The following is a 12,633-nucleotide window of genomic DNA, read 5'->3' on the forward strand; positions in this document are numbered from 1 at the left end:
TCTGAAGGATCTTTTTACTCAGTTTGTGCTAAAAACTGTACTTAGATACAGTAAGTATGAACAAAAGTTAAACATTTCTTTTATTGTTCCATTAACATTTCACAAACTTGTAATTAATAATTACAAAAATAAATAAGTCTGTTCTAATTAATATTAAAATATATTTCTACTTGTTCGTTTGCTTGTGTATTTTCTATCACATCCTACTATATCTTATATAATCTATAACATTTGTTATTTCATATTCCATGAAACAATGAAATTCAATTATATTTATTAAAAAGGGAGAATACAAAGTGACCAAGCAGGTAAATAATGTAAAATCCATTTGCAATCCCTGGAAGATTAATTTTAAAACATTTAAAAGAAAGAATACAATGATTATCAAATAGTTAAGTCACCTGAATGTAGTGCATTAATTACATATATACAATATATTTTTTTAATTATTTTGCTCATATTGCATATTTATTTCGATCTGAATATGCTATTTTTAATAACTTTGCGCCATCATTTTTTATTGTATTGTTTTTTATTTTTAATTATATTTTTACTTGAATCTTTTTGAACAGTTTTCAGTTTTGAGCTCAAGAGTCAAACTTCAAGCTGTGGATGGAAGAAATATGCAACACAAATCAGGAGCAAATAAATTATCAATGCAGTTTTCATGACATGATTATAAATCAATAAATACAGCTTGTCAATTTTTGCCTCTGGGACTCAAAGCCATTTATTTCCTGCTGTCTCTCTCTCTTTTTTTTCAACCAACACACACACACACACACACACACCATTTGTACCCCTCCCACTGACAAATGCTGCTCCAAGTCAGCCGGTGGAATAAAGTTTCACTTCTCGCCCGCTCTGCTCCCAACGATGCGTTCTTCTCTCTACCTCCTGGCTTTCCTCTACCTGCGCTCCAGGGCATCAGGTAAGACGCTCAACTCAAACAATGATTTTTACCATCATTCACTCTGTGTGTGTGTGTGGGTGTGTGTGTGTGTGTGTGTGTGTGCGTACGCGTTTGTTTCTAATACCTTGTGGGGACCATTTTCATGACACATACTACGTTGTGGGGACCCACTGCTCCTTGTGGGGACCGAAGCCTGGTCCCCACAACGGGGAAACGCTGTTTTTGGGTCAGGGGTCAGATTTAGGACTAAGGTGTGAATTAGGGTTCAGGGTTAGGTATATAATGGTTAGGGTTAGGATAAGGGTAAGGGTAAGGTTTAGGCTGTAGAAATGAATGGAAGTCAATGGAAAGATAGCCGCGCACGGGTGTGTGTGTGTGTGTGTGTGTGTAAATGATAGTAATGATGGCATTTTTTTTGCAACTCCAAGAAGTTATATGTAAAGCTTGAAATGTGTTTTAAGACAAGCTAAGTTTGTGAACTTGTGAAGAAAAGCTGGAAAAAAAAAAAATCAACTTTGACAGAAAATATTCTTTTACAAATCTGAATCAAGTAAAAATCACAAAAAAGAAAGGAATCATCAGCATTTATTGTTGGATAAAATACCAAACAATAGGAATAATGAAAGTGTGGTTAATCAAGGTGAATTGTGGAATAAAATGTCAAGGCAAAGATAAATAAAAACAATAAACTTTTATTAAAATATTTTTCATTTAACCTTTATTTAATCAGGAAACTGAAATTTATTAAGAATAAAAATTTCAACAGAAATGTTAATTGTACTGTTACATGGAGCACTTATTAATAAAATACTCAGTGTGTTCAATATTAATAAAAATGTTTTTAAAATCTGATAGTATTCTGAATTTAAAAACATTTTTTTCATGTTTGTGTCAACCAACACAATATGTGTTTGATTATTGAAATATTCAAACATTTCAATAATGTTTGAAATATTATTTTCAAACATTTGCAAATACTAACAACAATAAAATACAGTGTTTAAAGTGCAAGTTAAAATCCAATAAATTACAGCAAGTCTGTGTATTTACAAATTAAAACTATTTTTGTGAAAACCAATAAAATACATGTGCGTTGATTAATAGTCCACATAAAATCTCATTGTTGAAAGCTTTTATCTTTTGCTGCAGGAAGAAAATACAATAAAATACTGTATTATTTTAATAAAATGATTGTTTCCTGAAGTTCAGCTAATATATTTTTAGGAACCTCCTGGTGTGAATTTCTCTCACATCATGGGTGAGACAAAAAAAATCATTTCAGACAAAGAAAATTAAAATGCAGAATTTAAAACATTCATTTAATTAAAGGAAACCAAATTTAAGCAGACATTTGATTCCCGTCTTTGGCTTTTCTTCGCTGCTGACTCTGACACAGGTGTGTGAGCCAGGTGGGGTAAAACCCACCTCCACCTGTGCATTGTTCTCACCTGGTGAGAACTGTTGTCCCCTTTCAAATGACGCCATTATGGGTTAATCTGTGTCCCTGTATTAGCTAAATGGTTCTCCATCCCAGCTTTCATTCCCACCACAGAGCCAGACGCTGGAGGGTTTTTTTCTCATCAGCAACATAATACACAGCAGCAGGACAACAGTAAATGACTTTATCAGCACCTGACGGAGCGACGAAGTGACTTTACTCTGATTGCAATCAGCGGTTTCACGACTGCTCCTTTGTGACACAAATAAAGTCTTACACTCCTTGTCAAAAGAACACTTTTAAATCAGCAGTGGTGCTTTTTGAGAAAACAGATTTATGTTTGAATATAATAGAAACTTATTGGTCATTAAGAAACTTAAGTTTCAGTCTTTCAGGAAGATGTGCAAAAAAAAAAAGAAAAACCTGATTTCGCATACATGTCACATTTAGGGGCTGGAGTTCTCAAAAATAACAAAATGAATTCAATATTTCTCAGAAATTACAAGACGTATTTGAATGGTTCTGGTATCAAAATAAAGGTAACATTCCAGAGAATACTCTAAGCTACAAGTGTCAAACTCAACTTGGAAATATTTACAATATTTCCAAGATAGTACCACAAACACTTTTTATTTTATTGCAAAATATCACAAAAAGAATCACGAAATCCTGGAAGAACTGAAAAGATGGTCAATATTATTATTTACTTTTAAGAATTAATTGATATTTTTACAGTTTGTGATCAGGTTTTATTAATACTTTCTGGCACAACCGGCCCTTTGAAAGCATTCATGATATTGATTTGTTCCAAAACAAAAACGTTTGGCACAGCTGTTGTAGATGTCTAAAAAAATATCAATACTTTTATTACTGAGTGAGAGCAAATTAATATGGCAATAAAAATTAATAAAAAATACTAATAGAATGCATTTTGTGATCTGTATTTTCTTTGAAAGCATGGCGTTGAAATCCATAACATTTAGCAACCCACAGTTCATCCCAGGGGTTAAAGAATAATTATAATTTTTAGTGTATTTTTTTCCCTATTGATTTAACAGAAGCATCCAAACAAACAAAGCATTTAAAAAAATACAGACTACACAGGAACATATAACAAACTAAGTGGACAAGCCAGCTGCTGGATTTGTTACATTTTTTGTTGTTTTGTACCTGAATTCTCAAAGTTTAGTTTCTGGGATTAATCATATTACAGATTAATAGAACCTGTTAAAGAGTATGAAAGCTAACCTAATTATTTGATTAATTTCATGATGCCTCTTTTTAACAAGAAGTTGCAACAAAAGCCCTGTTTCAGATTTTTTTATATGTGATTTCAGCTGAGTGGTGTTACCAGAGCCAGACCTGTGATGACACATGCAAAGGTAAGTAAAATATTCAAACAATGTAACTCGGTTGAATTCAGTTTTCTTTACATTGCAAAAAGGTGCAACAAATATTATATAACGGAACTTCAAACGGGTCCAATTCAAATCTATGGATGAATAAAAAAAAATCAATTAAATAAATTTTCTTTATCCTAGACATGACTCAATGCCAGTTTGGGTTAGAGTGTTATTTGGTAAAAGGTTTAAATTTAGTCTTTTTAAATCTCACAAATAATCTGTGCATTTTAATATTTTAGATGTTTATAGACTGACATTTATCTATTATATCAGTAAATTTCTTCCTACACAGAACCTCCAGTAGATCTGTGTGTAAAACCATTTTTCTTAAACACTTCAATATGCAGTGATGGGTAAACTAAGTACACCCCTGCAGTGTCTCTTCTCCAACTCTAAATAGAAATTTCTTCTACTTTAGTTGCAATAAGTGGCTCCACTGGAACCATAATTTAGTTTATTTTCTGGGTTCTCAATTTGTGTTTTTTATTTACATCTCCGATAACAGATCAGGCATGTCCAAACTTTTTGTCACATGGACCAAAATCATCATATCAGAAGCACTTATGGGTTTAAAAAATTTCAGATCTTTAAAAATTCAAATCTTGTAGCTTTATTATAATTCTTTAGCAATAGTGAGTTGTTTGATTTTATTATAGATTAGAGATGTGTAAGTCATTCCACGTCCTAAAGTTAGTAGCGATTTTGCATTTTTATTTTAAAAAAGATATTGATTGGAAAAAATACCATATATTTAGTGTATTCTGGAAAATTAGACCAGAAATTGTGTCAGTCTATCTTTAAAATAATATATCTTTAAAAAAGCTAATTAATTAATTTATGAAACACTGATTTGGAAACATTCTAATCTAAAAGTAAAAATCACTGAATACTTGGGATCTTAATTACTATGAAATCAAAAAGAAAGTAAAAAAAAAAAACATGGTTATTTTTAATTTATCAGAAAAAATTATTTTTGATAAATTATTATTTTAAGTCTATCTGCGTCTACCACCATCTAAATCTGTGTCATTCTTTAACTGAGGTTAGGGCCGCGTAAATTCAGTCCAGGGGCCACAAATGGCCCTCTGGTCACACTTTGGACATCACTGCATTAGACATTCCTCCACACAGGAATGAAATCAATCAATAAAGTTTATCAATATAGCACATTTCAGCAACAAAGCAGTTCAAAGGTCTTTACATGACAAAAACACAAAAATACAAAGCCGTAGAAGATACAGTCAATAATCAATAATTAAAGCATTACATTTTGTCACGTCAGATTGTTGATTAATGTTTCATTTTTAATGTTTCTAAACATGTGGGGGTTTAGTCTAGATTCAAAGGAACTCAGTGTTTCGGCTGTTTTGCAGTTTTTTGAATGTTTGTTCCAGATCTGTAGTGCGTAGAAGCTGAATGCTGCTTCCTTTCTTCCAGAAGAGCAGATTATTTAATAATAAATAATCTGCTAGCAGGAGCATCAGATTATTTATTAATAAATAATCTGCTAGCAGGAGCAGCAGAGACAGTGCACTGTAAAACATTTGAGCCGCATTCTGTTGTGTCTATTACCTTTACGTCGAGTAAATTTAGCCAGTTTTAGAATTTGAACCTAAATGTTTGAGCTTGTGAAAGATAAACTTAAAAAACAATTTTTAGACAACCTGTCTCTTATTGTTAAATCAACTTCATGAACTTTAATTTTTGAGTTAAAACCAAAACAATTTTCTTCTATTGGCAGCAGGTGGACTTTCATTTTCAAGTTAAACCACCTTCAAATGTTTTACAGTGTGATGTGATAACGCTCTTTTTCAGAACCAAGCCGCTGGGCAGCTCTGTTTCCCAGATGTGGAGGTTTAAGCCAGTCGCCAATTAACATCGTAACCAATAAAGTTCATTTCAGCAGCGCCCTTCCTCCCTTCAGCTTTTTCGGACACACCGACTTAATCAACATCACAGTAGAGAACAAGGGCCACTCTGGTAATGAAAAACACCAAAGCCTGTTCTGTTCTCCTCCCTTTCAGAGCCTCAATGCTGGTTAGATTCACTCTCTGACTTCGTTTTCCTCCATTAGCTCACTTTGCTTTACCACAGTCAGTGCGGCTGACCGGAGGAGCTCTGCCGGGTCACTACAGAGCGGCCCAGTTTCACTTCCACTGGGGAGGGAGTGGGACGAAAGGATCAGAGCACACCATTGATGGAGAAAGATTTCCAATGGAGGTAAGGGAGTAAAGGCCGGGTAAATAATAAGATTTCTAACAATACTGCATCTGTTACTCAATAAGTGGCGCTACTAACACCTTTTCTATTGCATTCAGTATATTTTTGAACACCTAAAAGCATATTTTGGTATAAATTATGACGCAAACAACCTGTAAATCAGTTTCAGACAGAATACTAGTGGTTTGTTGCAGGTGTGTATGGTGACCGTAGGAGGCGCTGTAACATCTTAACACAGGAGTGTCAAACTCATTTTTGTTTTGGGCCAAATCAAGATCATGAATCCTCTTATAAAATACCTTAAATTTACATGAGTTTAAAAATATCTTTGCCTCAAGAACATTTTAAACAGGAGTTATAAGTAATACAAAATTGTCTGTTATTATTCAATTTTAAAACAAGTGAATTTTGCTCTTGTCATTTACAATATCTTTCAGAAAGTAATAGTTTGTATCACATCTACAGGTTCATAACCAAATCTTACTCAAGAGTTTAATAAAAATAAGTGCCATAAATCCAGGTGCATAAATGTTCGATTGGCTCTTCACTGCTGATAGTGACAGATGTTACCGTTCAAAACACTCAGTTTTATGTCCTCAACTCTCAGTGCCACACTGTTACGTGCCAGGCAAACATTCGCAAATTCTTGCTTCTTCTCAGGGCAAATGTTCTCCACCATTTTCATAACACAGTTTTGATAAATGTATCTTCAGTAAAAGGTTTGCCATGTTTAGCTATTAACATTAACATCGTAGCTTGCTTTGGTGGTATTTTCTTTTGACTCAGGCCTAAAGAAATCGCTGTTGTGATTACAGTGCAGCTTGGAGCTGCTTCAGTTTTTCAGCACGGTCACTTCCTGTTAGCTTGTTGTATGTGTTAGCATGTTTAGTCTGGTAGTGTCTCTTTACGTCAAAATCCTTAAACAAGGCAACCATCTCATTACAAATTAGACAAGCATAATTGCCTTGATTTTCAGAAAAGAAGTATTGTAATTCCCATCTCTCTTGAAAGCGGCGGCCCTCACTGTAAACTTTCCTCGTTTTCTTTGCAGTGGCCATGGCAGAAATGAGTGGAGAGCGGTTCGCTGCATGGAGGCAGAGACTGATAGTATTAAAGTGGTGCTGCCACCATTTGGTGAAAGGAGGAATTACAGTTTCAAGTTTTATGATTTATTTATTCTGTTTCACAGTGCAGGCGGGCCATAAATAATACATTATAAGACCGAAGCTGCGGGCCGTATGAAATCTGGCCGCGGGCCGTGATTGGCCCCCGGGCCGGACTTTGGACATGCCTGTCTTAAAGGGCCGGTTGTGCCAGAATATATTGATAAAATACCAATGAATTCTTAAAATTAAATATTATTGAACATCTTCTCAGTCTCTCCAGGATCTTGTTATTCTTTTGTGATTTTATGCAATAAAAATCAAAGTGTTTGTGATACTAATTTGGAAATATTTGCGATATTTGTGCTTATTTATGATGGGAAATGTGACTTTTAATTACTCATTTAAAGCTGAGGCTGCTGTTTAGTACAAGTAAGAAAGTTTTTGAGAAAAATCAGCAATTATTTCCATGATAATACTCAAGAAACTGGAGGGACAGATTGATATAATTTGGCAGTAAGCAAATAAAAACTGCATTGATTTGATTGACAATGTAATATTTAAGCTCACTTAGTGTTGATTCCAGAATCTAGAGGGCCACATAAAAAGCTATGGAGGGCCATATTTGGCCCACAGACCTTGAGTTTGACACGCGTCTTAACACTATGCTACGTCAAAAATGCAGGGGAGAAACAAACGTAAAAGAAAAAATTTAAAAAAAAGGTCAAAAATAAAAAGAAAGAAAAAGCCAAACAAAAAATAAAAAATAACATTTGACCACTGACATTATGACTATTATGGAAATAAAATGTGATATCTCAGATATTGTGACCACTCTGTAACTTATGGTAAAATACTAAACTCTACTACTTAAGTATTTAATGTTTTTCTATAAGTTACAGTTTGGTCACAATATCTGATCAGGAATATCATATTATGTGGCCGTCTATATTTCCATAATAGTCATAATATTAGTGGTGAGATTTTTCTATTCTTTGTTCATCTTTCTATGTATTTTTCCTTTTGTGTTTGTTGCAGTCACCACACTCCCCCAGAAAAGTTTACGTTTTTAGTGACTTGTGGTGTTAAAATGCAACAGGATCACAATGTACAGTGGTTACAGAATATGGTGCAACACCGGTATTGAGCAGTAACGCAAATATTCAGTTCAAATTTAAAATGATTACAGTGAAAACTGGTTTATTAGGATTATTTTTGGCAGGTTTGTGTTCTAGGTACGACTCCTTATAATACCTTTCCTTTCTGTCTGCACAGTTGCACATAGTCCATATTAAAGAGCCTTACAGCTCTCTGGAGGAAGCAGAACACGATATGGCGGGTATCGCTCTGCTCGCCCTCTTCTTTGAGGTAACGCATCACTCTACTGCCGGAGTGTCCAATGTGTGGGCCTGGGGGCCATTTGTGGTCTTTGGAGTAATTTTGTGTGGCCTCTGACTTCAATTCAAGAATGGTTATCCAACACTTTTCGTAGTTTTTTTAGGATGAGATTTTCCGTGGCAAGTTTATATCTTCTTAAACTGAGAATGTTAAGTACGACACAAAGAATTTTTCTTGAGCCTTTTTTTTATTATTATTATTGTTTTTTTTTATTTCATAATAAGTCGTGAAACAAAAAAAAAAGAAAAATAAGTCCAGAAAGTTAAATAACTGTAAACATTAAAGCAAATGTAAAATATTACATGTTTTACTTAATGTTTTTGCATTTTTAATTGGGGGTTACAAATTTTGACCCCTGAATACTTTCAACTTGGGATTTTGGCCCTCAGTGCAAAAAAGTTTGGACACTTCTGCCTTTCACAAGTATGCACTGCTTTTTGTTAGTCTGTCACATACAATCCCAACCTAATACATTTAGATTGGGATTGTAATATGACAAAATGTGAAGAGTAAATACTAATTTAAAATACTGTAATTGTCTTTCAAAGATCAAATTATCTTATATTATTATTATAGATTATTGTATTTTTGTTGACTTCCTCACAGGAAACAGCAGATGATCATCCTCATCTAGATACAATAATTGCTGCTCTGGGTCAAGTACAAAACAATGGTAAATATATTAATTTTGACTTTAAAAACACAAAAATATATCATGAATGTTAAAATTCTTCTTGGACTTGAAACTTGAATCCATGTACAGTGCAACAGGTAATTAAGGCACAGAGTGAATTTGAGGCATCTGGTTCATCTGAAGAGATAAACACAATCTTAAATGTCTGCCTGATATATAAAAGAAAAAGGGACATAATGCTTGGCTATTCTACACCACAGAGAGGGAAGTAGTTCAGTTATGCTTGCTTGACAACCTTAACATGTGATGAGTAATGGTGTGTTTCGGTTCAGTTACAAAATAAAAACGGCGACCTAAACACCAACTCTGATGGATCATCAGTAGATCAGGTGTTTAAATTAGCTCATCTACCACCGCTGTCGTAGATTAGCTACTGCTGTTAGCAAGTGCATAGAATAAAGCTATTGCTGCTATTAGCAGCTATTAAACTAATAATAATAGCTGCTATTAGGTTTAGATTAATAAGCAATTTTGCAATGAGCTTATTTATCATTGCAAAATAAAGGTCTTAGGTTAGACTCAAATCTAGAAACGCTAACAGACTGAATGTTCTGTTCTTTGTGTGGGAAATGTTTGAGTATTTTTTAAATGTTGAACCCTGATATATATGGTGGTGTTGTCAGTTGCTATGGCAACGAGTGTGCGCGAACAGTAGCCGACACAGAAAGTGAGGGTAAAAAGGGGGGTTGAGTTGTTCTTTAACGATTTTCTGAGTTATTTTCCTCTTTGCTGTGGCGCAGTGCACTAAATTAATAATACCTACGTCTCGGGGTTTAATCAGTTAGTTAACGGTATTGTTCTACCGCGGCTATAGATGGCATATAAAAGAATAGCCTTTTGCCCTCCAGCGTTGTGTGCATGCGCAAAATTTCCAGCTATAAACTGTAACATGCAGGGCGTCCATAGGAAACACATAAACTAAATTACTAAAGACATCGGAAAAATATGAGGTGTAATTGGAGAGAAACAGCACCAAAGGAATACACTTTAACTCACATCTGACAGAAACAAGTTTGAACAAGAAGTAAACACGATCATTGGTTATACTGTTCTGTTTCCCCCAGAAAGCACAAAAACATGCAGTTCTAAGATTTCACTAAGTACTAACTTATTTTTTTTTTCTGGCTACCTCCTTATTTCTGACTGTGTTAAGGCAGCAACACAGTGATTCCAAACTTTAGACTGAGTAATATCATCCCGGCAGCCGCCGAGCTTCACAGTTACTACCGCTATGTGGGCTCCATGACAACTCCAGGATGTGAGCAGGCGGTTGCATGGACAGTGTTTCACAGGATGCTGTCAATCAGCAGTCGACAGGTGAGGAGTCGTTCAACATTTTATTCTGATTTTTATCTAAAAAAAAACCATACATTTTAAATCTTTCTGCCAGTTAATGATCACCTATTTGCATTCAGAGTTGGGTAGTAACTAGCTACATTTACTCAATTACACTCACTTGAGTGACTTTTTTGAGAAAATTTACTTATGAGTATTTTACTACGCAGAACATTTTACTTCTGTGAAAAAGGTAAGACTTGTTTTTCTTCAGTTGTTGTTTCTTTTTGTCAGAGTCTCATCTTTTCTTTCCTCTGCTCCCCAGCTGGATGCTATAGTAAAACAGTGCAGATTTTGGACAGGACAGCCCATGACAAACATCTTCAGACCCACGCAGCCTCTGGATGGCAGAGTCGTTTACAGCTCCAAGTCAGGCGCAGCTCAGAAGAGGGCGAACCAAATGTGGTTTGTCGTCCTCTCAGCTCTGTTCATGCCAATGATCCTGATACATATTATTTAGAACATATAATCATATAATAGAAAAATCAATTTGTTTCAAATTACACAGCCTCCAATAGATTTTATGTCATGATTCCTATGACAAGTTTTCCTGTTACTCTTGAAGAAAACAATTCATACAGCATGACTGTGCCACCATCTTCCAGCAAAGATATGGTGTATGTTCGGTGTTTTTATTTTTAAATAAAAGAATCGCCATTTTATTTCTATTTTTAGATTTTAAAATAAAGACGAACATTAAACTTTTACCAAAAAAAAGAGTATGTTTATATTGTCTTCAATAAAATAAAACATATTTATGCAAAATCACATAAACAAATAGAGTTCAATGCTGCATGTCTTTCAGAAAAAAACACAGTATCAGAAATTTTCAGGTGTATAATTTCAAGCCTGCCATATGTGCAATAGGAGTCAACTTTATAACAATAATTCAGAATTATTTTGGTTGGATCATGGATCTTAAATTATAATCAATATCCCATAATAATTATATTAGACGATTGAACCAAATGGGAATCAAAACCCAAGTAAAAGGAAAAAGGTTCTCACCGTGTTTTCATAAAATGATACAAAATCTAAGTCTAAAAAATGCTGGAGATAGGGACAAGATCCTACAGCCTTGCAAAAGGTGGACACGCAGGTAGATCAAAAATAAATTTAATCAAGTTTTGTTTCTTTACTTTTTATCTCCATAATACCACGGGGTTTCAGTCAGGGCCTTCATAGACGTTACCAACCTGAACAATACACACATTGTGCAGGACAATGCAAAAACTATGCACCACACTAAGCCACAGGCATCCAATAATATGCAAATAAATAAAAATACGACAAGTAAAGCATCAATGTATATATCAAGCAATATATCAACATATATTTTAACAAAATAGACAGGCGACAGCGCACATAATTGAACAGCCAATAATTCAGCGAAACCTTTCTTTGTTCCCCAGTTAAGGCCAAGCTCAACCTCAATCCAAACTGCTCAAATCGCACATGCGAACAAATAAAAGAAAATATATTCAGTAAAGTCTGAATGAGAATATGATAGAAAAGTTACACTCACCCATTATTTGTAAATAAAATCCACAGGTTGTTGTGCTAAGTGCTAGCTGTTAGCCACTCATAGTTACAGTCCTTAAAATGCCTTACAAAGTTCTTACTGGTTTGTTTTAGTGAATCCAGGTTTGGTGTGGGTTTTCCATTTTTAGTTATTTCTTTTTTTATCCGTTTAAGACCGTCTCGAAAAAGGAGATTTTAATAAGTTAGCACCTAGGTTAACCGGAGTTGAAGCGAAAGCGGCCGCCATTTTGTAAATTATGACTCAACATTCTGAGTCCCACCGTCTGTTCTGTCTGTAGGAGCCATTTATCTTTTCCTGTGTTCATCGCCACCAGGGACCGTATTTCGTTTTGAGTTCAAAAATACAGGATTTTATCCGCTACACTGTCAGTCATGCCAACTGTGGCCTGTTGCATGGCATTTTTGACCAAAGGGTAACTGGATTTGTACAGCAGAGGAGGAGCTGCTTGCCAGATGCGTTTAAGGAACTTTTTAGAGTAGAAAATGAAAAGTGAAACCCCAATAATACCAATAAGCAACTCGATTGTAAAGTAAAAATTAAACTATAGATCAAATTAAATATGATTAAAGCATTTTATATTTTTTCT

General features: G+C 34.5%; 1 protein-coding gene across 1 annotated transcript; it reads left to right on the plus strand.

Annotated features, from left to right (window-relative positions):
• The first annotated feature begins 258 nt into the window (after nucleotides 1-258).
• ca4c (carbonic anhydrase IV c) lies at nucleotides 259-11,425 on the plus strand. Its single transcript, XM_032577360.1, has 8 exons — nucleotides 259-931; nucleotides 3,689-3,733; nucleotides 5,570-5,734; nucleotides 5,829-5,974; nucleotides 8,353-8,445; nucleotides 9,082-9,148; nucleotides 10,323-10,486; nucleotides 10,770-11,425. The coding sequence occupies exons 1-8, from the start codon at nucleotides 877-879 to the stop codon at nucleotides 10,962-10,964; spliced, it is 930 nt and encodes a 309-aa protein (XP_032433251.1). The 5' UTR covers nucleotides 259-876; the 3' UTR covers nucleotides 10,965-11,425.
• Nucleotides 11,426-12,633: the final 1,208 nt, after the last annotated feature.

The sequence above is a fragment of the Xiphophorus hellerii genome, chromosome 11 (genome assembly GCF_003331165.1).
Source record: "Xiphophorus hellerii strain 12219 chromosome 11, Xiphophorus_hellerii-4.1, whole genome shotgun sequence".
NCBI lineage: Eukaryota > Metazoa > Chordata > Actinopteri > Cyprinodontiformes > Poeciliidae > Xiphophorus > Xiphophorus hellerii.

Excerpts from the sequence above, each read along its gene's own strand:
- ca4c (XM_032577360.1), top strand. The coding sequence starts at position 877 with ATGCGTTCTTCTCTCTACCTCCTGGCTTTCCTCTACCTGCGCTCCAGG. Across the intron at positions 5,975-8,352 it reads GAGAAAGATTTCCAATGGAG|TTGCACATAGTCCATATTAA; the intron begins GTAAGGGAGTAA and ends CTGTCTGCACAG. Across the intron at positions 8,446-9,081 it reads TGCTCGCCCTCTTCTTTGAG|GAAACAGCAGATGATCATCC; the intron begins GTAACGCATCAC and ends ACTTCCTCACAG.